The sequence below is a fragment of the Carassius gibelio genome, chromosome A11 (genome assembly GCF_023724105.1).
Source record: "Carassius gibelio isolate Cgi1373 ecotype wild population from Czech Republic chromosome A11, carGib1.2-hapl.c, whole genome shotgun sequence".
Lineage (NCBI taxonomy): Eukaryota > Metazoa > Chordata > Actinopteri > Cypriniformes > Cyprinidae > Carassius > Carassius gibelio.
In genome coordinates, this window is record NC_068381.1 from 14,432,934 (window position 1) to 14,459,426 (window position 26,493).

A 26,493-nucleotide genomic window follows, 5' to 3' on the forward strand; every position below is an offset into this window, starting at 1 on the left:
CATACTGGATGCCCGTGATCTTCAGGCCCTTAGACGGCACTGCATCACATACAGGAATTTAACTGTAATGGAAATCACAACATGGGCTCAGAAATACTTCCAGAAAACATTGTTATAAATGTATATCATTTTTAAACATACAGACTTTCCAAACAGCTGACCCAATGAGTGCTGCATTATGCAAAAAAAAAAAAAAAAAAAAAACAGCATGTCACTTTGAATTCAGAGAAGGGGGATCACTTGTGGTGTGTTCAAACAAATATTGGTTTTGTGTCAAAAATCCACTTGAAAGTTGGATATGTTAATCTCATTGCTAATGGCCCTCTGAAAAGGTTTCTTAATATTCTCTCCTCAGCCCACTACAACAGAGCATGTCTGCACAAGGTTAATTAGTTGCAGGTCCCCTAAGGGCCCATAAGTGATGAGAGCTTAAGATAGTGAAAGAGGTTCCTCGGCTCATAGCGACATAACAAGGTTAATGGGTCTCTCATATCTTTCATCCATGCCAACCTGCACAACTGCCCACTTTGTCAGCATGCTGAGCGTTGGAACTCCATGATATTATAAATAAGCAGGTTTTGTCCCAATGCTGCACCAGCCATTAAGTTACTTTGAGATGTGCAATCAAAAATAATCATGCTATTTTGCTCACTTCGCAAATGCTAAAGCAGCAGGTTCTGTGCCACATCTGGTTTTAAAACAGATTATTTTCTCCATGCTTTTTTTTTTTCTTTTTTTTGTTCTTCAAGCAGCTGTTTCTCATTTAAGCAAGGTGAATTACATCCTCACAACAAAAATGACAGGAAGAACATAGAAAGAAAACAAAAGATTATTCATTTGGGTCAATGATGTGACGTTCATTTTTTTTTCATTTATGTAGTTTATTTAAATTAAAGATACAGCTTCAGACTTGAATAAGCCTCTTTAATATACTGTATGTTTGTACAATATATTTCTGAAATAAAACTTCATATCATAATGAAGAAATAAAACCTCTTTGAAAGAAATGAATAAATTATATTAAATGATAGTTGGGCCTACTTTATTATATATATATATATATATATATATATATATATATATATATATATATATATATATATATATATATATATATATAATATCATACATTTTTATTGTCATAAAATATCTTTCAGTGTAAAAACAGTTTTTATACAAAAAATATCCTGTCTGCCATATCTATAACTTGAACCATATACTCCTCTTTAAGATTCCGGATTAGCGTTCAAATTATACCAAAGCTACATAAAATCAAATGTTTCTTATTCTAATGTTCTGCTGTTAAACTGAATTACTAAACTAGTTTGCACAAACAGGTGATGATGAGATGGAGAGAGGGAATGCTTTGTCGAGGACAGCAGAAAGGGGCAGAATTTGTTTAGTGTGACCTGTTACTTGAAGATATAAGTGTGCAGGGCTTGAGCAGGAGTTTCATATTGTTGGATCGCTCGAATGCACTTCTAAGCCTTCTTTTGTGCGTGAACGCAGGGGAATGCACCAAGCCTGCAGGTGATGTGCTCTGTAGCAGCTTTGAAGTCTATGATTTGAAAACTGTTTCAAGAAATTAAATGATTATGTTTACTGCTGAGGACATTCAGGTAAAAAATATGGAGCTACAGATACGCTGATGTCATTCATTTGATTCAAAATGTCAAGTTATAACGTTTTAAAAAGTGTGACCATGGTTACATCACTCATCCTAAGATAAGGATGTGTAAAAAGCCAATACCGTTTGGAATATGTTTGTTTTTTAAAGAAACTATAACTTATTTATAGCTTATCTATAACATATTTTTCCAAGGTTGCATAAAGTGTCAGAAAAGACATTTATAATGAAACATACTGTATATATACTGTACATGATATACAGAAATGATATACATTTTATTATACTGTATTTTAATTAATTAAAATGTCTTGCCGACCATTGGGTAAAACGTATTGCTTTCAAAGATAGTGACAAAGATTATTAAAAATTGTAATTGACAATTAAGTCTCTTTCTTTTCTTTTTTTGGCATAAGTCAATATGTACGACTAAATGGATACGGAGAAATTGGATGTTGAACAGCACGTCTGAGTCACATCAACAGAAAGCAATATACCCATTCTGCACACTGTGCCTTTTGAATTCTCCTGTGGATATGTGTTTAGCAGATCTGCCATGGTAAAGCTCGAATTTGTTTACATGGATTTGCAGGGCCATATTACAGCTATGCAGCAGGTTGAACCATCATGTTGAATATAAATGCCCGCTGCTCTAGCATATGTGTCCACTGCCATATTCAATCACATCTAGTGGCTGAACTTGAGTGTGGAATCAATGCCCTGGTGGCAATGAGAGTGATTTAGTGTGCACTTCTGAAAGATCTGGCACTGGAGATTAATGATTGTGTGACAACTTTAATGCTGTCAACATCAGTGGCTCATATTCTTTTTGTCCTCTTGGAATGTACATCTCCTGTCACTCGGAAACAGAGGTATGAAAGAACTGTTATCTATGCTTGGAATATCAGATCAGTGTTGATCATGTCAACGAAATTACTGATCAAAATGTCTGTTGACAAAAGCACCATTTAAAACAGTATTTTCTGTGATCAGATCACTTGACCATATTTAAAGACAGATGTAATGCAATACTCTTAAAATTCTCTAAAGCAATTAAGAAAAATTTTTCATTTGAATGAACTAGTGGTGAATTTTGGTGACGTTTTTCTTCTTCCCCATTCATTGTTGGGTTTATGGGTAGACCTTCAAGCTGATACTTATTTGTAAAAATCAAAACATTTTAAAGAAAAAAGTTTTCGCAAGCAAATGCATGTTTTTTTTTTTTTTTACAGGCTTTAAAAGTAGTAGTTTTCTCATGACATTGGGTTGAATAAGTTATAAACTATTTCTAAAGCATGAAGAATTAAAAAAAGTATATTCAGTATGCTCATTATTAGATATAATTTCAGGAGCTCATATTTTCACACCAATGACATCTTTTACATGCTTGATACTTGTTTAAATTTATACGTTTCTTCACCTTTTTATTTGTTATGAAATGTAAAAAAAAAAAATCACATTCATTTTTAATTTAGTCATCATTTTGCACATTATTATTTGTTATATATTATTTTCTGAATAAAATGGATTAAATATATATATATATATATATATATATATATATATATATATATATATATATATATATATATATATATATATATATATATATATATAAACAAAAATATTATATTTGATGTTTCCCTCAGATGACAAGTTTATGGTTTCTGCAACTGGGGCTTAGCTGTTGACTCAGCAGTTAACTGCATATAATCAGTTATTTGCATCATGCTCTTGTTTTCACAGAGCTGGGACAGATGGAAAAAAATAAATTCATGTGCTGCTATAATTCCGATCTGTTTCCGGCATGTATAATGGACTATAAAATATTCTTAAAACATTATTATAGTGTTCTATATATATATATATATATATAGGTTTCTTACAGCCCTCTAAAGCCACACAAACCAGTGATGAAATTGAATGTGAACTCAAGGCCATTTGCATTTGAAGATTATAACTACATTTTATATACAAGCAGTTCCTCAGAAATATTCACAGCCCTCAGTGCTCAGTGTGGTAATACGCTAAAAGAAAAATCACCATGGCATTAAAAGGTACCACATCCCGTGCACAGATGGAGTGTGCCACCGCTTCCCATTCCTTTTAGTGGGAGATGTACCGCAAGCATAGTAAAATGAAATGGCCTTATTTGCATTGAGCTGGAGGTGAATAGCTTTTAAAGTGGGTTAGGGTGAAGGGGAGCAGAAAAGACTTCAGAACCGGTTTGAGGTAGAAAAAGAGAGAGACAGAGAGAGTTAAGAGGCTTAGCGTGCTTCAGGGCTTCAGGTTTTTGGAGAACCAGACTGTGAAAGGAAGGGAAATTAGGCATCCCTCACTTTTCCCTCTTTCTCCTTTAGCTAATGAGGCCAATAGTTTCTAGCTGTCAGAGTCACACTGATGTTCAGTGAGGGGGCCAGATGTTTTCAGTTTTGCAGTGCGGATCAATAAAGCTACCTGCGTACAAAATAAATAGATTGACCATAAAGAGAGAGAGCCTTGTGATCTAAAGCTCATGCAGGAAAGCTTCACGGCCCCCAATAGGCTGCTTGTAAGAAAGGATGGAACGGGTCCCACCGTCCTCAGGCAGGCATTGGCTTTGGATGTTTGATGCTCTTATAGGCCCAGCTGAGGAGGAACTGAGAAGAAATGAAAGCAGAATCAACTACTTATTAAAGAATTCACAAGTTTTTCACCCTGCTCACAGTGTTGAAAGCAAAGGAGGTGCTATCACTGCAGCGCAACATCTGGGGTTTTCACATCTCAAGGGAAGCTGGGCATGAAACACGTTCTCTGCAGAAAGAAAGTAGCTGGAAGATTCTTGGACTGCTTTCGAAAAATGAAAAAGACTGGAGAAATATTAGAAACAAGAACTGCGGTGCAATACCACAATCTGACAATGGCATGGGATTGAGAACGATAGCCTGAAATGATGAATGGCATTCATGGTATCAGATCCACTGAACTGGAAAAGTTTGCAGTCGAAACACTTTCAGATTTAAATACAAAACGCTTCTGCAGTAAATGTGACAGCAGCATAAATGTTTCAATAAGTGCAGCATATCAATGTGGTATGAGAAGCAAAAAGATTTGTTCGGTGGGTTGAGCAGGATCCTCATGCTTTATTAAACATAAGTTCAGGTCAGCTTCATTACCATAATACAGAGCTCTTATACCGTGAAACAAACATCCTACCTCATAAAGACAGCTTGGTCGACAGATTGAGAATATTGTGCATAGTGGGCAAGTTTTGTTTGTTTACGACGGCTGGATTTTAAAAAGGTGAAACGTAAAGAATACACCACACAATGAAAATATGGATCTATTCCCATTAAAAAGTAGCCAGAAAAGAATACATAGTTTGTGAAATAAATCAACCTAAGCTCATTGGAAAAACATGCCTATACCTGCATATTTGAGAAACTATAAAAAAAAAAAAAAACTGAATACAATTCACTGCAGTTTCCAGCAGAGACACCAAAAACTTATAATGCTAACAAATTTTGCTAAAAGGCTAGATTTTAGATTAATAAAGGCATATTATTGATTTTCTAGCACAATACCATATTGTACCGCTAAAACTGTTTTAACATTTAAAAACTAATACATTTTGATGTTTGCATCACATACAGTATGCTGCTTTTCTGATGTAGTAAACTTGATTTGTAGCCCACCTTGTACAGTACATTTGATGCAAAACGCTAGGTTATAAATCTGGTAAAACACAAGTCAAAAAAAAATGTATATCACATGTTTGTTTATCTCATGTTAACTCTATTGGTTATTAGGGCAAGGTTTAGTGCAGGTGGTATGTTATTTTTTAAATGCGATACATATTAACCTTTTTGCGCCACTCACCGGACATTTCATTTCCAAACTACCATGATATTTACAACAACCAACATAATAAAATGTTGCCAGATTCACATTAATGTGTTTTGGATGAAACATCAGAAAAAAAAAAAAAAAAGCTTTTAGCAGAATTAACTGGATATTTTAAAAGTGTTGTGAAACGTGCAAGAAGCAACATAATCCATTCGGAGAGATTTCGTTGCAGCAGGCATGTTTTTCTAATTAGCTTGGGCTGAAATAAATATATAACAGAATAAAAAAGGCAATAGTGGCTCTTCTGCCATTGCAAAATGTCAATATGTGTTGATCTGCATGTTTTGGTTTGAATGTATTGAAGGGGCAGAGTTTGTTTATGTGACCGTAGTGTGAAAAAAAATGAGGGGAAAAGAGAGATGCTCTCATGTTCTCCAGGAATGGTTCATCATCCTCTCTCAATGGGTTTCTGCTGACACACATCAGTTTGAAGCAAATGTCTCTCTGTCATAATCACAGCTTTTTATGATCATTTTGCCCTTCCTGCCCTTTCACAGTGTCAGAGAATAATGAGTGCTTTTAGAGAGTTGAGAAGAGAGACTGAGAAAAGATAGATAGATAGATGTGGGTATGTATGAGAGACAATCAAACTTCCTTCTGATCAACGCTAAAGAAACACACCACCAAGTTTGGGAATCTGATGTGCATCTGATCCAACCCATTAAACATCCATCATGGCATCCATAAAATGATCCTGCTTTTGTGTTGATCTTCTTTATCTTCTGTATTGTTTAAAAGATCATTTGATCAGTGCTGACATGATGAAATTATTTAAAGATGAATGATGAAAACATTCAGCATAGTAGCCTATGTAAATATTAAATAATAATATTAAATATGGAATAAAATCAAACACAAACTGTCTAACTTAAATTCTTACGTTTATATAGACAAAATGTCAAAATTGTATCTTTATGTTCACGCTAAATTATTAAAGGCTTATTATTAAATTATTAATTATAATTAAATAATTAATTATTAAAGATAATTTATTTAGATTTGTATAGGCAGCATTTTTAGTTTATTATATTGAAGAAGAAAAAATCGATTATTAAACAACTATTCATTTTTTCATCCAACACTAATAACATAAATTATCCAATATGTGAGAACCTTAGCCAATAATAGATACATTTATATTAGCAAAAATTAATAATTAGAAGAAAAAAAGCGTGGGAGGGTATGCGTTTTATTATAATAATACATTTTATTGTAACACATACAATTCAACAGCTATTTAAATGTCTTTCTATAGTTATATTTACAAAAAATATCATATTTATGTAATTATCAACATTTACGCAATTATCTGCACTTTATATTTACATATGGATGTATAGAATACGTTTGCATAACTTATATCGACCATTTGTATACAACCAGGTGTGTGCAAATGAACGTTTGATCTATCGCCTAGGGAGGTAAATGAGATCATGTTGCAGTGTAAATAGTCCAATCCTGTTCTTTAGTTGACTCACAGGTTTTCACACTGCAAAAGCTAGACCACTCTCATCACCACTCCTCACACACGTGTCAGCGCTACAGGACTTACTTCCGGTTCAACATGGCGGCATCCGTGGCATGTCAGGCGGCTGTGAGAGGGCTTCGAGCGGCGAGCACTAAACAACTGCTTGTGAGCCGAAACCAGGTAACAATCGCGGATTTGTACGTTTCTCCTCCAGTGCGTGATGTGACCAGCAGAAGAACGTAGTATTTCGTGCCAGGGCTGCTGTCTGTCTGTTCAAAGCGCCTGATAATGATGAATTATTCTGCACATGACAGATTATATATGTACAAATACTCATTTAACCTGGCACGACTTGTTGATTTAACAAGCGATATGAACAGATGCTTTAATAGAATGACACACAGAATCCTCCAGCTCAGTGCTGCTTTGGATAATTCTTCAGTTTGTTTACTTTTTAACTTTAAACGTAAAAACAAGGTGTTTGATAACGACGTCAGCATATAAATATGCTTAAAAAAACACAATGCATGCTATGAAATGCTAGCCGATTAGTTTGAAATGTCTTCATTAATTCTGACAAATATTATATTCTAAAAACTGTTCTGATATTTCTGTTCTGAAGATAATAATTCCGCTCTAGATATTACCTTTTTCTTTTCAAAAGGTTCTGTTCTAAAGTTGATAACCTATAGATTTTTTTCTTCTAAAGATTCTAACCAATATGAGTCATAAGTGAATAATACTGTATGTCAGCTTGTCTATTATGCTGTATATAATATCTGGAATGCTGATTGATATGTTTTAATAACATTTGAGTTTTTGGGGGGCTTTTTTTTTTGCTCTTTTTTTCATAAAGCTTCACTAGAAATGTTTGTTTCGCCTTCAGGTTTGTCCTCTATTTAATCAGTCATGGAGCAATAGGCCAGAATCACATCATCTGTATCAGCCTTTGACCCATCAGTGATGAAACTTTTTTTCTGCTGAGCTGGCCAGTAGCAATGTACTGTCAGTCAATGGCAACGGTTTAAAGGTCATTTTAAATATTCATCTTATGTATACGCAGATTTCCCTGCTTTCATAATGTGTGTGTTTTCTGATGTATACGTTTTTTTGTTCAGCCGATTGTCTTGTGGTCCTCATTTGGTCTTGCAACATGAAGAGATTTTTAATTTTCCCTTATTTTGGGTGTCTGAAAACAGACCGCAAACCAGGACAACAGGACAAAGTAGATCAACTGTGCAGTTTCAATGGAAATTCAGTCATTTGGAAAGTCATAGGCTATATTTTGACATTATAGAACAAGACTCAGAAGAAAAGTTTCAAGTAGGTCACTGAATAGATCCATTCCATTCTGTTTTAATCCTGACTGATATCCTTAAATAGTTCAGGGGATGTTGGCACATGAAACATTGTGTTTGTTGTTAGAGGACAGAGGCTTGCCCTCTTTAAAGGAACAATTCAACAAAAAAACAAATCCTACAAATCTTTTTTTAACAAAGAAAATCACATCTATATCTTTGAATGGACTATTTTTTTAGGGTCTACTATTTCTTTAAAAATGGTTGTTTTTGTCCCGAAACTGCACTGGAGTCAGTGGAATAATCAAAGCAATAAGGCATGCACAAATATATTTTACTTGTAAAGAGCTGATTTATAGGGCTCTAGAAAGGGTTTAGTTTATCCAAACCTCCATAAATAACCAGGTGTGTTGTAATGCGTTCATACTAAAATATCACCCATCTACAGGCATCTGATAATAACAGCAGCCATAATTTAATACCAAAATTCTGTTTACACATTATTGGCTTCACAATAAACCCCTTTGAACACCACAGATGTCATGTCTGCTTCCTTCAGACATCAATACTGTCTTAAAACAATTCTATTCTGAAATTACTTCACACACAAAGGCACGACATCTCATAAATCTTTACGCCGTGTTTGTACACAGAACAAGGACTTTAAACATTGGACGTTCTCTGACTAAAAAAAGAATCTTTCCAGTGATTTTAGTACACACAGCTAGTTGAAGCACTGACTGACCTGATTTTGTGACTTATTGATTCGACTCCCAGAATGCAACATTGATGTCATCATGAAAGTCTGCTTTGCAGTTTAAATGTATTTTTAATTAAGTTACTAAACCATTAAATACACTCAGTTTCTAATATCGGTTACTTTTTTGACCTTATTATCATTCATTTTGTCCCTGAGCTGGAGTCTCAAAGTTATATGGAGGTTCTGTGCTGGATAATGACATTGGATCAACATCAATTTAGTGTAAAGGCATCACTTCATTACTTTGTGCAGTCTACTCTGCTGCCATAAGATGTGGTTTAGTAGTGCATGCAGAGTGCTTAGCTAGCATATATTTTCATTTCTGTCGTATAATGAGATGCAACCCGTTGCAACAGGGCACAAGCCTCATCCATCTGAGAGTAGGCCTGCTCTAATGAGAAAGTACATAGTGCCAAGATTTTTTCTATTAAAATTACTTATTTAAGTCTTGTTTGATATCCGGGAGAATTGACATCTTTATGGTAATAGATATTTAATGGATAGGTTTATCTAAGCTATTTGTAAAGATAAGGACCTCCAGATTGTATGTTTGAAGGTCAGAAGTGATTCAAAAAAAGGCATATTTTTAAAGCACTCAGTAGAAATGTGATCCAGACCGTAATGAGAGTAATCAGATTGGAGCAGTTTTAGAGTTTGGACTTCTCATGTTTTGATCAAATCCATGTTTCACCATCTCTTTAGGAGTCTGGCTGTCAGCCAGTTCTTGACAACGATCAATGAGCTGTTTTTTTTTTATTTTTTAGTAATCAGTGACTGCTTACTTTGAAGTTTGCACTAGTGCTATTAATCGTGATCTTCACTTTAACAATTACAAAATTAATTGCTGAAACAGGATCAATCCTTTACTTCGTGCCAGTCTTAACAATTTTCACAGTCAGCGAATATACAGTACAGTTTGAATTCGAATTTGAATGTGATTAGAAAAAAAAGTGTGCTTCAAAATAATTACAAGCATCTCTACTGAAGTTTCCTCACAGACAACACACAATAACAAACAGTGTATGAGCTTCAAAAACAAATTATTCTTATGAACCGGTTCTTAGTAGGGATTTAAACACACACAGTTAAACCAGTCTGGTTCACAAACAAATTACTCTTTTGTGATGATCCTTTTAACAAATCATTCAAAAAGACTTACAAACTCAGGACTAACTTTAAATGAGTCTGCTAAATCCTTTACTTAATGAATAGTGTTTAACTAAGCAAAAGGTCTAAAAGAGTCATTTGTCCATGAATCAGATTGGTTGAGCTCCATGTGGTTTATTCACTTAAAAAGAGCTGGCTAATAAGAGTAATTTGTTTATTAATCAGATTAGTAATATTTTGCTATAGAATATTACTACTAATAATAATTTAATACAATGCGATAAATGCAATTACTTTTTCCTACTTTCCTAGTCTACCTGTATAATTAACCCCAATGCCTTAGAGATAATTTCTCTCGTTGGTGAGACAAAATAGACATTGGGACTGAAATATACCTTTATTAATCAGAATCAGTTTAATCAGATTAGAATAGAATTGAGCGATAATGAATCAGAATCGTATTGAACTTGGAACTGTATATAGATACCCAGCCCTTAGTTTGCTTGAGTCGTCACACAGAACTGCCCACTAACTTTGTATTTTTTGTAGACTTTTACTGCAGTGATTAGCCAGCTGCCAGTCCACTGTAGTGGAGCTCAGGAGCTGTGACTGGCAGGTAGGTATCACGGCAATTCACTCCCATCTTTTTTGACAGCTCGAAAATTAGAGATGGCTTGTCAATGACAATGGCAAAAAAAGAGAGATGGATTTAAGACCGGCGATGGCCGATAACTCCAACGCCGCCTCAGAAATTCCTGTCTGGACCTAGAGATAATCCCAGAGCTGTTTCCTCAAGCACAGCCCTCACTGCACCAAGGCCGCATCTCCAAACTTAAAGGAACATTTGCCGCTGCGTTCTTTCTTTAGGGCGGGGAAAAATCTTTACGCAAAGATTGAAGACGTCAAAGCTAATTCACCTCACAGTGCTGCAGCAGCTTGAAAAGCTCGACTGGAGTGTCGAAACAGGACCAGGGGAGTCTGCTGGATGAGGCTGCTTGTTGAATATTTTAAACGGGAGGTGGGAGGGTGCGACGACTCTGGTGCAAGAACTTCAAACAGCAGGCGTCTCTCCCATCTGTCCACAGTGAGAACGCATTTACATTTCCTGGCCGCCAGGGATACAGTAGAGCAAGTTTGCTGTAACTGGATTTAAATATCATTTCGCCAAGGTTAATAGCCATTTCTGTTACTCATGAGGGCTGTTTAGGCTTTTTCAATAATTTAGGAAGGCAGCAATCATTTAGAGTTCTGTCAGCAATCTTTTGAAGGAGAGGTGCGTCTTCTGAACACTCCTTTGGGACTCGTATTCCGGTCCATTTGGGATAATTCTTCTTTAATGATGATTATGATGAGGTGGTATTTAGTGCTACGGAAAATTAAAAGTTGTTATACAATAACTTCTGTGCCAATGACAGTTGTGAACAACTTCTGTCTGTCTAGCTAGTTATTCAGTTGGTTTGTGCTCCCAAGGGGGTCCAAAGGCTCTTTCTTAAAAGGCTAAGAGCATTTTAAACATTTTTTTAAAGTTCACATTCTGTCATTAACACTCAACCTCCTGTTGTTATAAACTTGTCACTTTGTTCTTCTATTAAACACAAAAGGAGAAATTCTTCAACTCTGCTGGTTGCTCTTGTCCGTGCAGTTACAGTGAATGGTAACAATGGGAACTTTCAAGTTTCGAAAAGGTCAAACAAGCACTCTAAAGGTCACAAAAGTATTTTTTGTGTGAAAAATAGACTGAAAGTTATGTTGTTTACGGAGCCACAGCGATTGGATCATTGAGTGAGTTGAACTTGCGAACCAGATTACTCCGATTCATGAATAATTCAAACCAGTTGTAGTTTACCAAATCAGCAGATACATTGATTCAGTGCTGCTTCTCCCACCATTGCACTGAGATCTAAAGTGATGCATGTACCACAGGAAGAAAATAAATACATGGGTTTTGAAACAACACTGAGGTGAGTAATAAGTGAATTTCTTTTATGAAATCATATTAAGAACGATTAAAAGTCCACTTCCATTTTTCCACAAACTTGACCTCTCTACTCTGAATGATGTTCCTTATTAACTATGCTAATTGCTAAATTCATATCTGCAAAGAGTTTCCTTCACCTTCAGCCCCAGTCTGTCTTGAGGAGATTAAGGCAAAAGCATATCCCATGATGCAAATCTCTGCGATCTAAATCCTTTGGCATGCTCTGCTGACTCCCCCTAACTTTGCTCTGCTAACAAACACACACACACACACACACACACACACACACACACACACACACACACACACATACGTCATGGCCTAACGAAGCCCGCTTGTCAACTTGTCAAAGGCTGCTGCTCATCTAATGCCCATCTGATCTTGCTGAACAGAATTCATAGGTGAAAACCAGACTATGAAAAAGAGCTTAGAGCATTTAGAGGTCACAAATGAACTTTATTTGGATTTTTCCTAGCACGCAATAATTAAATAATTGCTTCGTTATCTAACATTGTGACTTTGAAGAAATATTGATGTTCTAAATTAAAATCGTTTTTGCCAATTGTTCCTGTGAGCACAACATTTCTCTAAATACTTCTCTAATGAGCAAACGCTAAAACTATGGAAATTTACCTTATTAAATTTTTTAGTTATATCAGATGATCTTACAGTAAAGAACCTTGATTTATCAACAGCATTTTATCAGCTCCACTGTTTGCTGATTGGGACTATTTTAACATTCGTATTGATTTCTATGAAGTAAAACAATAAGTTACAATCAGGAATGGGATACTGTGTAAATTTCTTAAATCAAAACGCCCCTCAAGGATTCCACAAGTTAATTAAATGTGAGGCCATTTGGAGGTGCTAATTAAGAAGAGTCATTTCAAAGGTTTTGGGGCAGAGCTTTGACTAGTAATGAGGATTTTAACCCCTGGATGCTGCATCAGACACTGATAATTAGGGAAAGTAATAAAGTTTTATCATATAACAGAGTTGATCCAGGTGGTTTACTGTGTGACTAGAAATGTGTAACGGGTAGAAACCTTGATTTGTAATGTGATTACTTCTACAAATAGTACATAACTTATTGATTCATGAAGTTTATATACATTTCATTTGTTTTATGGAAAAAAAAAAAACACCCAAAAAACAAACTTTGTTTCTGTTTTTAAAGAAACTGAAGATTTGAAACATTAGATGCTGATAATTAGGGAAAGAATTAACATATAATCCGAGGAGGTCCATGTGGTTTGCCGTGTGAGTAGAAATGCAGAGGTAATGCAGAGGTTTTTATTGAATATTCATACTTTTTTTTTTTTTTTGTCATTCATTTTAAGAATAATCATGTTATGAATGAACGAAGTCCCTTTGTGACTTTAAATTATCATAAAATAGAATGGGGTTGAATTTTCAGATAACATATAGCTTTTGTTATATTTACAAGCATTATTTTAGCATTATTTACATAAAAATTAAAGTAATTATTACATTTTTATTTTAAGATTTTACTTAGCTATTTTGTTTGTGTAGATTTTTGTGTAGATACATATTAGTTTTCTGTTTTAGATTTAGTCAATTTAGTTCCTCAACTTAGTTTTTTTCTTGTTACATTTATTTTACCCAGGGATATATGGTGGTTTGATATATGGTGAAGATGGGAATACATTAGGTTTTGAATGCAAATTATGCAGTGATTATACAAACGATATATGCATTTAAATTTTTTTTTTTTTGTGCCAAGGAAATGCATAAAAAATGATCTCTCTTGTTTAATGTTTTTATTATGCACAATGAAACTGCATTGCCCTCTGAAAGACCTCAAGAAAAGCTCCCATAAGCCCGTCCTCAGAAAATCTTCTTGTTTGAGCACCTATAAGCTCCTCTTCCTTCTCTCAGACGAATTGGATTGGTCAATACAGATTTGTAAATACCCCCTCATGAATATGCAGAGGTAAAACCCTATTTTTCCCATTGGGGACAGCTGTTGTGTTGCTTAATTTTCTATTCTTTTTGTCTTTCTTCAAGAACTGTTTCAGGGCAGACTAAAATTACTAGATGTAGTCTCCATTGACTTACTGTCTCGGTCTTAGGCACAATGAGTAATTCTGTAATATTTGTATCTTTTTGTAAAATCTGTGAAATCCCCAACAGATTTCACAGTTAGTGGATGAGTGATTAAATGTGATTCCTCTCTTGTGGTTTTGTAAGGACGAATGTTGATTTCTTTCTGTCTTGTTTTCTTTTGCATAGTGATTGTGTCTCATCCATCAGCTCGATGCTTAAGCATGTCTTCCTGAGTTATACTCTAACACTTCATGTCTGTCTGGCAAGAAGCCATGAGATCGGATCTATAAGCAGCTGCTTGCGTTCAGTTTGTTGCACATTGATAATGGTGCATATGTTCAGGCAAACTAGTAATATTAGTTAAAGATGACATGAAATCAGAATGGATTGTATTCCTTTCTATCCATGTTGAGTCTTATAAATGTATGATTGATGAGTAAACACTATTCAGAAGTGGTTTGGGGGTGTTTACACCTCTGAAACTACTTTCCTCTTTTGAAGCAAGTCCAAGCAGGTGGGGAAACTCAAATATTAATAATGATGCAAATATTAATTTAATACATTTAAAATTAATATCCATTTCTTATATGGTACGTATAAACAATGTGATGTCAGTTCACTTAAAGGAGTAGTGTATGAGTTAACTCAGAAAAATGTAGATTAGTTTGTTTCTTCATGGCAACAGATTTGGAAAAAAAATAACGTTACCTCACTTGCTCACCAATGGATCCTCTGCAGTCAATGGGTGCCGTCAGATTAAGATTCCAAACAGCTGTCCACATATTAACGTCAAGATAGCATCTAGTAAAGTGAAAAAAATGTATGTTAGTCATTTGTTTTAACTAATGCTTTTTTATTATAAATATACAGCTTTTCAACTGATGTTACTCGATGAACTGGAGTGGTGTGGATTACCATAACTGTTTTAATGAAAAACACTCATCTACATATTACAACATCTACTATTTAAAATGACTTATTTTTAATTTGAGTGCTTTTAATTTATTTGGAGATAACAGTTTAGAATTTAAATATTGGCCGTTTGTTGGTTATTGGCCATAACATTATAATAAGAATTGGCACATGTGTATCAACTAGAATTGTAACATTCGGTATACGCACCCCTAAATATTTAATAATAATAGCATTGCTAGTGATTCACAGTGTATCCACGATAATACCAGTATCTGTCATTATTGGAAACAGCAGTATTGCTGTGTGTTTAAGCAGTTGGGAACATTTTGTGTAATTTTTAAATAGTAGTCATCTGTATTAGCCAAAAAAACATTTATCCTTGCGATACATATCATTGCATACTTTTCATAATCCAGTCATATCCATGCTTAAAAGCCTCATCCTACATTTTTTGCCCTAAACATCCTGTTTTACTTGCTTTACTGTTGGTATTGAAGTTAAATATGTTGCAAATGCTGTTTGCAGTTGGTTGTCTTTAACATATGGTGGCATTTCTAACTCACTGTTTGCTTCACATTTTATACACACACCACCCAAAAACAATTCAAAATGCTGTTTTTTTCTCTCCCTAATCCATCACAGCTGATGAGAAGCAGTGCAGGTATCAGAATAGGGTTATAAGAGCAATGACTGAGCCAGGAGTCTATTACATTGAAGAGCAGCAGACCCTTTCTAGCACCTTGGAGTGTTTTTTCCCCTTCGTCTGGAGTGTGCACGTATTACCTTCATATATCCAGCAGGATTAGCATAGACCTCGTCATCACTGCAGTGCAGTGGGCCATTCTTTCCAATGGAGTATTACACACTCAAATCTGAACATAAGTAGATCTGTGATCCACCGTAACAAAGTGTGCCAGATGCACAAATATAGTTTCATCACACTTTTCTTGAGCTGTTAATAAAAAAGAAATATATATATATATATATATATATATATATATATATATCTATCTGTGATTGTATATCATACACTTAATTAATTTTATCAAATAAATTATCAAAAAAAGGCTCCACACTCTTAACTTTGTGCCCGACTTTCTAAAGTTGATGTGAGGGCCTTCTGCTATTCTGTGGAATTTGATGCAACTGCTGCCACAGCTTTCCTTCGTCCTTTCACCTTTGTGAGGACAACGAAAAGTCAAGATCTGCTGTGGGCCACCATGTCCTTAAGAGACATCTGGCCTCCCAGAGGATCCAGAGCTGTTTCTTTCAATGCTAATAAAGGATAGAAACTTGAAAGGAAAGACAATGTTTCTGTTTAGGTCAGGTGAGAATAAGGTCATTTTTGGATTGTGGGGTTAGTCTGATTTTTATGTGGCTCAGATGTTCTCTAAGTAAGGTGGAGAGGTTTGACCTATAGCCTATTGGATAAAGTTAGTTAGTTTACCTCCAAATTAAAATTCTGTCATTATTTCCTCACCTAATGTCATTCCAAACCTGTATGACTATACTATATATATATATATATTTTTTTTTTTATTATTTTTTTTTTTTAATATAAAGTCAAGCAGGTTTGCAACAACATTATGGTGAAGAAAATGCAACAGTGTGCTGAGACGTGGCTTTAAAAGTTTAACTCATTTTAACTTTAAACTTTAAACACAGTTTAATTAATTACCTGAGACATTAAGGTAATTAACATTCTCTTAAAACTATTAATACTTGTATTTACAGTGACACTGAATGATGAGAGGATGATACAATTGTTGAATGGCTGAATTAAATGGTTTTAATCCAGAACGACTTGTGAGAGGATGTAGAGAATTTATTTTAATGCCATTCTTTGACATTTAACAATTATTACAGAATCTCATGGTTGTCACTTTAAATCTGAATTTGAAAATATGGTCTATTTATTGGAAAAAGTTATAAGAAATAGGGCTGTGGAACTGAGCTTTTGTTGCTGTTAAATTGTTGCTTTGAGTTTTATTTGAATTTTTCTGTCAGCTGATATGTTAAAACATTCTAACATTTTAGCTTAAAGTACAACAGCATTTTGCATATCACATACAATTAAACGCATTATAATATAGCTTGCTATGGGAGACCATTTCCACCACATAAAAATAAAAATAAATCACACTTTGATATAAAAAGTCATAAATATAAAATGAAATGAGAATCAAAATTTCAACTTTAGTGCTTAGTATGTACATTTTAACTTATCTCATAAATAATTATTTTTTGTCAGTTTCTATGACTTGGCGCATTATTATGACATAACCATGATTTTGACATTTTACGTCATAGTTGATTTGCTCTTTTTTTTTTTTTTTTTTTTTTTTTTTTGGTGGAAATATGCTTCTATCGACATGTAGATATTTTAACTAACCACATTTCTACATACCTATTTCTATATTTTTTTTTATCTATTGTACTGCATCTCTCTCTCTCTCTGTCTCTGTCTCTTTCTTTCTATGTATGTATGTTTTTGTATATTTGAGCTTTCAGCTGCATGTGTTTGTGGGTGTAGAAAGCTGTCCGTTTGAGTGTGTGTGTGTGTGTGTGTGTGTGTGTGTGTTGGTATTTAACTGGTGGTGTCTCTAGAGTGCTGATGAAGATAATTACTGTTGAGGCAGAGTCTCAGGGGAGATCAGACACCTGCCGTCCCCGCTCTCACCGCCTCCTCCTGGAGCACAGCGCTCGCGCCCCTGACGCCCACCTCCCGGTTCGGATGCACCTCGACCTCCCTTTGCCCTTGAGTGAACTAATAATCTGTACAGCTACAACGTGGGCTCCTGCTATATTTAGTGAGAAGGGGGAAAACAAAACAATAACTGGTAACATTTGCATAAAGGTTTCCATGGAGCTCTTTTAGCACTTCCGCAGTCCGGTTAATCAAGAGGAACTGGGAACGCCGATAACGAAAATATAACTTAGGCATGTATCATCTCCTCAGATCAAAACATTAGATATTTTTAAACTTAGAATTCTCCCATTAAACAGATTTAGATGTTCATGTGACGCTACATTACATTTCTTGTCTTTTGAATGACAAACGGTTGTGAATCTGAAGATGGTTTGGGAGACCGATTTGAAAGACCGGGTTCTCTATTCGGTGCCTGATTAGAAATTAACAGCCGCTTAAAATGCTTAAGTTCTTTAAGTCAGGTGAATTATTGTCTATTAATGTTTTTATCATTATTTAGAAAAATCATTCTAAAAAGTGATTCCAATTTAATCATTCTTCTGTGATGTTATTGTTATATTCGTGGTGTGGACTTTTCTATTCTCAAATAATTATTAACAGTTATAGTTCATAGTTATAGTGGTTATTGATGTATTTATCAACCTTGGTGTGAAAACATCATAATTAAGTTTCATATGTTGACATTAAATAGCAATTGCTTGCACAAAATTATAAGGAACAACACCTTCAAAGCATCCGTTTATCTTGGTCAATGATAATTTCTCCATATGCATTTTTTTAAACATGTAAAGTCTTTTAACATGAAAAATGACAAAGAACAAGGGTGAATATATATATATATATATATATATATATGTATATATATATATGTATGTTAGTTCTTCTTACCTGTGAATTACCTTATGTTGAGTAATTGTGTATTTATTCTTATACATGAAAAATTTAACTTGTCAGACATATCACACTATTTCCAAAGCAAAAATTAATTTAATTATTTTTTTTCTTTTAGTTGTCAGTTAGGCCTGTTAGCTTAGCATAGTGTTAAGTGTTTTTTTTTTTTTTTAAATCATTTTATAATTAATTCAGCAGTGAACCATAAGCCCATTGTACCCTAGACAGTCAGAAAATAAACCCTCATCTGTGAAATCTAAATAAAAAACTTTAGCTATGTGGCTGACTTTAGGTAAATGTTATTCTCTCTGGCAGTGCAAACGTTATATATCAGCATGTTACCATGTTATGCAATGAATCAGAAATTTCTCAGGTTATCTGCAACTTTTGTAATAAATATGACATAGAAAAAGTACTGAAATGCACACTATGCATAGTTTCATGTGTGAGGCAGCTTTATTACCCAGTATCCTTTCACTGAACCTTTCATACGTTGCTATGTTAATAACAGCTAGCTTGTACAAGAGGGAGCTGTTTCCAGTTTTAAATATGACGCTATCCACCCCCATACAGAGGTAAAAATATACATTGAATGATACACCATGGCCATTATGAATGACCCTCGGAGGACTCAGCAGATGCTAACCATGAAAATAATACCTTTCTGTGGAAAAAGCCATGTTCAAAAGCTGACAATGGTATTGTGTACTTCAGTATGCTTAGGTGCATACTTAGATTTCTGTTGACACATTATGCATTCTGTTTGTCTGTTTCTCTCTCTCTCTGTCTGTCTGTCTCTCTCTGTCTGTCTGTCTGTCTGTCTGTCTGTCTCTCTGTTTGTCTCTGTCTTTCTGTCTGTTTCTCTCTCTGTCTGTCTGTTTCTCTGTCTGTCTGTCTTTCTGTCTGTCTGTCTGTCTCTGTCTGTCTCTCTCTCTCTCTCTCTCTCTCTCTCTCTCTCTCTTTCTGTCTGTCTCTGTCTTTTGGTCTGTTTCTGTCTGTCTCTCTGTCTGTCTGTCTCTCTCTCTGTCTGTCTGTCTCTGTCTTTCAATCTGTTTCTGCCTCTCTCTCTGTCTCTCTGTCTGTCAGTCTGTCTGTGTCTGTCTCTGTCTCTCTGTCTGTCAGTCTGTCTGTCTGTGTCTGTCTCTGTCTCTCTGTCTGTCTGTCTCTCTCTCTGTCTGTCTGTCTGTCTTTCTGTGTGTCTATCATATTCTGTGCTTACGGAGAAAGTGAACATTGATTTTTACAATGCATACAATGTCGGGAAATTATTGCAATATCTAAGTTCTTACTAGATTTACCAATCAAATTCATTTGTGATCTGTTTTCTTTTATAAGAAATGTGGTGTCAGCAGCAAATGCAATGATATGATGAATCATAGTTTATTTAGTTCAGTGTAGTCAGGCACAGTCAAATTATGAAATGCAGGTGTTGAGGAGAACACTGCAGAGAATGAGAGTAGTGAATCATTTGTCTCTTATCAAAGAGCAAGTGATTAAGATGAGTGGATTGAAGATATACAAACTTTTCTTTGTGTACCATTTTTCTGACTCTCTCTCTCTCTCTCTCTCTCTCTCTCAGATTCTGTTTCAAATGGCACACTTCATGTGGACAATGGAGTGTCCAAATTGTCATTTTAGACTCAAAAGTGTTCTCCCAAATGCCTCCTGTGGACTTCATGGGCTTGAGTGAGCAAAGGCCTCAAGAAACCAAGTCCACATGGACAGTACCTTTCCATGATGTTAAGTTCTAAGTGTAGACTTTTATATAATGCACTGTTAAAAGTGTGCACTATAATTGTGTCCACTTCAGAGTGTATACTTTCTTTGTGCACTTTTTTTTGGTTTTCAATTCCACTTCAATTGTAAGCATTTGAGACAAGTCCTATAGTACGCCCCCTAGTGTGCAAGTCTACGTCTTTGCTTCTGTAGTATTGAATTTTGAGCGTATACTTCCAAAGTGTACACATCTTGTAACCTTTAATAGAGTGCAGTTCAGTGTTTCCTTAGTTTACACCTGTCTGTAGAGTTTTGTAGAATTCCCTTCTGTATGTACTTTCATAGTGTGAACATCACCATGGGTGAGTAGAGTGCACATCTGAGTGTATCCTTCCACAGTTCTCTTACACAGCCAGGCAGCTTTGGTGGGCACCCTCATTATTCTCCATTGAGACATGTAGACGCTCAATTAGCAGAAGCCATAGAGAGTTGTTCAAAAGCGTGACTTAATAAGGTGCTTAACTGCATTAAGCACTGTGCTGCTCTGATAACCTGTTTGACTCTCATTCTGTAGTGGTGAATAATGGGAAATTGTCTATTTAATGAGTGTCTTATGGGTTGTTAACTATCACATTCAATGCTCATCAAAGGACGTGATCATGAATGTGTGTGAATATCAACCAAGTGCCGAGCTGCAGTGATTTGAAATCTTAGCCTGAATGTAAGACAAGATATGAATGGTCTTGAAGATGCTCTATTATAGTTGATGTCTGTTGTGAAATGGCTTCAAAGACCTGCCAGAAGAAATTAATCCAACTGTTAATTCATGTTAGGTCAGACGGAACTGTATGATGATTTTGGAAGTACTTTGGAGTACCATGCAAATAGCATGAGATATGCATTTCAGTGCCATTGTATGTATCAAGATACCATGGTATTACCAAGTGTTATTTTGTGTGTTTTTACACAAGAATAACATAGAGGGACATAAGTTAATACATAAATGTTGTGTTATATTAGATTTTACAATAGTTTATGTTATGTTGGATTTGTAGTGTTACCGTTGTGGTGAAGAGTAGAGCCTGTGGTTAGACTGAGGATGGACGGCAAAAGCCTAATTTTGAGTGTATTTCCCACATTATAGGAGTTGAAAAATAGATAAAATTATGAGTGAATTACTCCCTAATTATAAGTTCAGAAATATAATTAAGATAACTCTGAGATAATTTAAGGCAACTGGAATTAAATTTTTTAAGTTTATGTAAACTTAAAACATTTAAAAACATCACTTAAATGTTTTTGTGTAATCTGTTACTAAATATTTTTTGAGTTCTGTGAACTTATCAGGGTTTACAGTGTGTAAGTTCATCTGCTTCCAGAACAGAGCTAATACATTGCTTGTGCGAAATGTTATGTTGCTTTTTAGTTGCTAAACTATTTAACTCATAACTCATCAGAGCAGCGCTAACAACACTTTTCTGTGCGTGTGTATATTTCCGTGTGTGTGAGTGTTCATGTGTGCATTTGTATGGGAGAGAGAGAAGGAGAAAAAGAGTATCTGCTTTCCATATTTAATAAAAGTAATTTTGTGACAAAAACATTTTTTTTAATATATTTATTTGCTTGGTCAGTGTTGTTGTGATTTTTGGTTCTTTTGGTGTTGTAAGCTGTGAAGACCTTTGAAATAACTGAAATCATTCAATTAAGTGATCTGGACATGTAATGTGGTCAGGACCTGCCTGGAACTACTTTTGCCGTATGCTTCTCTGAAAATAATTGCACACCTTAGAACGTTCATAAGCCACTCAAACGCAAGCATTCAACGGCCCCGTAGTAGTATAAAGATAGTTTTAATGAATAGTGTTAAAACTGTTTTATTGAATAGTCCACAGGCACGGTCACAATTTTGAAGACAAAAAAGGATAATTGTCAACATATGTTATGTGTAGTGATGCACAAAGCAGCCAGCAAGTTTTAAAAACAAACAAGTAGAGGTTCATATCATATTTTATTCACAACTTTTATTAATTAAACCTACAGTTTGACGATAAATCATGATAAAATTCCCCACAGTTACTATTACAGTTTCATACTTTAATTATCATTAAAACCGTGTTTGATTTCTGTGATTTGACTAACTCAGGACACATTAATACTGTCCAGCTTAAAGCACAGTTTTAAGTAACAGTAGTTACTGAAAGAGTAGTCTGAAAACATGGTGGAAAGCTGGGAGGTTTTAAAAAGTGCTAAGATTCTGCAACTCTGAAAGTTCTGACTCTTCAGAAAAGATTTGATGGCATTTTGTTTTTGTCTTCACTCCATGTTATACCTAATAAAGTAGTTTTCTTAATTGCAGTGCTGATTCACAGAGAGTTACATTCACATTCAGCCTTTGTGCAGTTTTTGTTTGGCCAAAAAAACTGACTGAATTTGCATAACCTGCTGTAAATGTTGACTGGTTGATGAAAAACAAGCTGATGTGGGTTCTACAAATTTAAGCAATTTGGATAAAGTATCTAGAAGTAATATTATGGAGCAGTAGTGTTGGGCGATATGGTCATTTTTCAAATCGGCATATCGTCAGCCTGTGAGATCGACGATACATGATATTACCGAGCATGGGTGGAGCAAGAGAGAGACTTTTTGTTCTTGTCATAGCATAACTATTTGGTGTTTTAAACCGTGCAGGTGCGCGAGATAGAGAGTCCGTGGATTCACCAATTATCTTAAAAATATGCTTTCAAACATACTGATAAACTAATGTTAAATATAAAAATACTGTTTTTAATACAGCTAGTTCGTATATAGTTGATAACTGTCATATCGCATGTCCTGTGACAAATCTGCCGCATCTGTGCATGGAAGTTATCAGTCTAGTGTTCTGCAAAATCAGTCAACGGTGCAAATCAATAGTAGATTTAATTTAAAGACCAACAGTTTAACAATAATATTGGACTAAAACGAAATTTAATTTCGTTAATTTAAAGTATTTAAAATAGGTAAATTCATATATTTGGAGTAAAGTTGAATTGAACTGCTGCAACCGTCATACAGCGCTCCGGACCTTGGCCTCATGACAAGGCCGACGCATTGCCACAGAAACAAGAATGAGATACATTCTAACATAACTGTGACATTAAACTCAGTTAGTGATGGCTCGTTTAATATTTTGTACATATATAGGCCGTTCAGATTACTTGTTAAAAGTGCAATGAAATACCTTATATCTGCAGACGATGTACGTCTGTTCATGGATTGAGACTCATTGACCGGCTATAGGCTCTAATCCTCATTTGCGTGTGCGTGTGTGTGTGTGTGTGTGTGTTTGTGTCTGTGTGCGCGAAATGCGGTGCTGAAGTGAAATATCTGGCCAGTGTGATAGCCGAATTATAATAGGCCACCCAATAAAAATCTAAATAATAATTATTATTATAATTTAATAAATTAAAAGGAGAATGAGCCTTATATTGTCTTGACTATCGACAGAGACATCTGCTATAGTCGATATCCCTGTCAATCGTCGATACACGATACTATCGTCTATAGGCACAACCCTATGGAGCAGATGAAATATATATGATAATTTATTAATCATTTATCATTTTGACTTAACCCTTTTATTTTTGAAGTCTGTAATTTGAGGTTTACCATTTTAAGAAACTTTTTAAAAGCTTTATTTGAACATTTCGTACACTCTTTTAGATAAACTGTTGTCGGTCATGTTGTCATTTAAAATCTTGACATCAGTGGTTATATTAATGTTTTAGTGTTTATGCATCAAAAAGTAATTTTATGTATTGTTTGTTGTTTTGACATACAAAACACAATTTATGTGTCAGTACTTTTTGAACATTTCCAGCACATTTTAACAAAACCGTGATAATAATGATAACCATGCAAATTTAGGTCACTATTTCGTGATGAGAAATGACATGCCTACTGTTTATGTCTTTGTGTTTTTAGTTAGTTAGGGTAAGTCCCAGAAGATGGCTGAACCTGCAAGAGTACCAGAGCAAGAAGCTGATGCAGGACAGCGGCGTGACCGTACAGCGCTTCTTTGTGGCTGACACTGCCTCTGAAGCCCTGGAGGCCGCCAAGAGACTCAGTAAGTGTCTTTCTCATTCTAAACTACTCACTATTTTAGTTCATCTTTTTTTGAAGTCTCTAATAGCTTCCAGTCAACAATGTGATTACATGAATAACACTTCATTGATAACATGCTTATGAGATTGTTTATTTATTAACTCGATTGGTGCTTGTATGCCGAGATCTGGCCTCCCACACAGTGAGCTGGGGAATGTGGGATTAGCCAATGAGAACGAAGAACACAAATTGCATTGATGTTTTTGCTTTTTATTCTGGTGGACATGCCTTCAAGGGTCAACAGTTCTGAAGATCTTTTCTTATTTCTTCTGCTTTTCTTCTGTTTACATGTTTTATTGCTCCCTCGCTGTTTTATCCATGCATGCTTATTCTTGTTTTCCTTTCATGCCTTTTTATTTATTTCTAAGCATGTGAGCTTCTGTTTCTGACACAAGCACCATTTATATGTGGCTTTATTAGTTTTGGCTGTGATGTACAGGTGCAGTCCGGGCTAAATCCAAGAGGTGGACTAATGTCTGTTAGTGCTGGTTTTCTAAACCTCATATGGTTTCATGTATAAGAGACTATGGTTGCTTTTCAGAGGCTCACAGCTGTAATCTTATTTTTTTCTTATCTCATTGTACACAAAAGGCTTTAGCATTCAATTTCGCTACCTTTTCCATTTTCTTCAGCATTCTATTTTCTTCAGCCCTTACCATGACTAAAAATATTTTCTTTCAAATGGGGTTTGTTGTTCAAAGGAGTTTGGTTTTTACAGCCCAGGTGCTGTTTCTGGTCAAATGTTGATGGTGAGACAATGACATCTTTTTCTGACTTAATTTGGAACATATTTCGAGATGGCATTTCCAGTCCAGCACATTGAGTGTTTCAGTCTGGTTCCTGTGGGATAGGGCAGGGCCCGGGCGCTGGCAATATGTACGAGGCGACCAAGCAAGACGTGAAGGTTTTCTGAGACTGCGATATTGCAGTGAGCTGTTCTCCCCAGTGCAGAGATGCCACTCCACAGTTGGGCACAGTTACCCATGCGGCAATTCAGTTGACAGCTCAATTCGAAGCTCTACGGTTTAGTGCTCCTCAACCACAGCAAACAATGCTTTTGAAAGCAATGTTTTTTTATTTTTTTTTATTTTCTTGCAATACGGCAAAGTATTGAAAAAATACAGCTGCACTAGGCATGTGACAGTATCAAATATTCATGATGTGATTAATTGCTAATGCTTTTATCATGGTATATGTTACTATCATGGTATTGAAATTTAGTTCCAAACAAAGTGTTGTCATAATAAAGTATAATGGGTTTGATATTTTTTTCTCATAACATAAAATAAACTGAACATTTAAATACAATACAGCAGTCCAAATTAAAGTACTAAAGAATTATGAAGACCAATAGGTAACACCTTACAATGAGATCTCATTAGTTAAACCTTAGTTAATGCATTAACATGAACAATGAGCAATAGCTACATTTGATACAGAAGTTAAGCTTTGTTAAAAAATACAACTGTTATTTCAAGTTAGCTCGAGTTCATTAAATAACAGTAGCAACTCTTGATTCAACTACGTTTTATTAAATATTGAAATGAACAAAGATGAATGAATATTTAGAAGTATTTTGCATTGGCAGTTTATGTTAACTAATGAATTAAGTAATGTTGGCTAATGGAACCCTAATGTAAAGTGTGACTTAACAATAAAGAATCAAAACATTTTCAAACAATATCTTGTGCATGTTGTAGTCCAGATTAAAATGTAAAAAAAGTTTGAAAATAAATAGCCTATGTCAAAATATTTCTGTATTGGCACTGTGATGAGCACCATAGCGAATACACAAATCTCAATGGCTGTTTAAATTATTTAAATACATTTCAGAAAGCAGCTCTGTGCAGCTGCTTTTTTTATGGGGTTTCCAGGGTAACGGCTGCATTTCTGCTGTTCACCGCCACCTGCTGTCAGAGAGTGAATGT

At 35.0% G+C, this 26,493-nt stretch overlaps 1 protein-coding gene across 2 annotated transcripts in view; it reads left to right on the forward strand.

The window, feature by feature from the left end:
- The first annotated feature begins 6,989 nt into the window (after nucleotides 1-6,989).
- LOC128022431 (succinate--CoA ligase [GDP-forming] subunit beta, mitochondrial) overlaps nucleotides 6,990-26,493 on the forward strand; it is a 92,209-nt gene continuing 72,705 nt past the window's right edge. The window contains exons 1-2 of one of the 2 annotated variants that reach the window (XM_052610019.1): nucleotides 6,990-7,160; nucleotides 24,386-24,527. In XM_052610019.1, the coding sequence (XP_052465979.1) occupies nucleotides 7,077-7,160; nucleotides 24,386-24,527 (226 nt within the window). In that variant the 5' untranslated portion in view covers nucleotides 6,990-7,076. The remainder of the gene's footprint in view (nucleotides 7,161-24,385; nucleotides 24,528-26,493) is intronic. The other variant, XM_052610018.1, reaches the window with a different exon arrangement.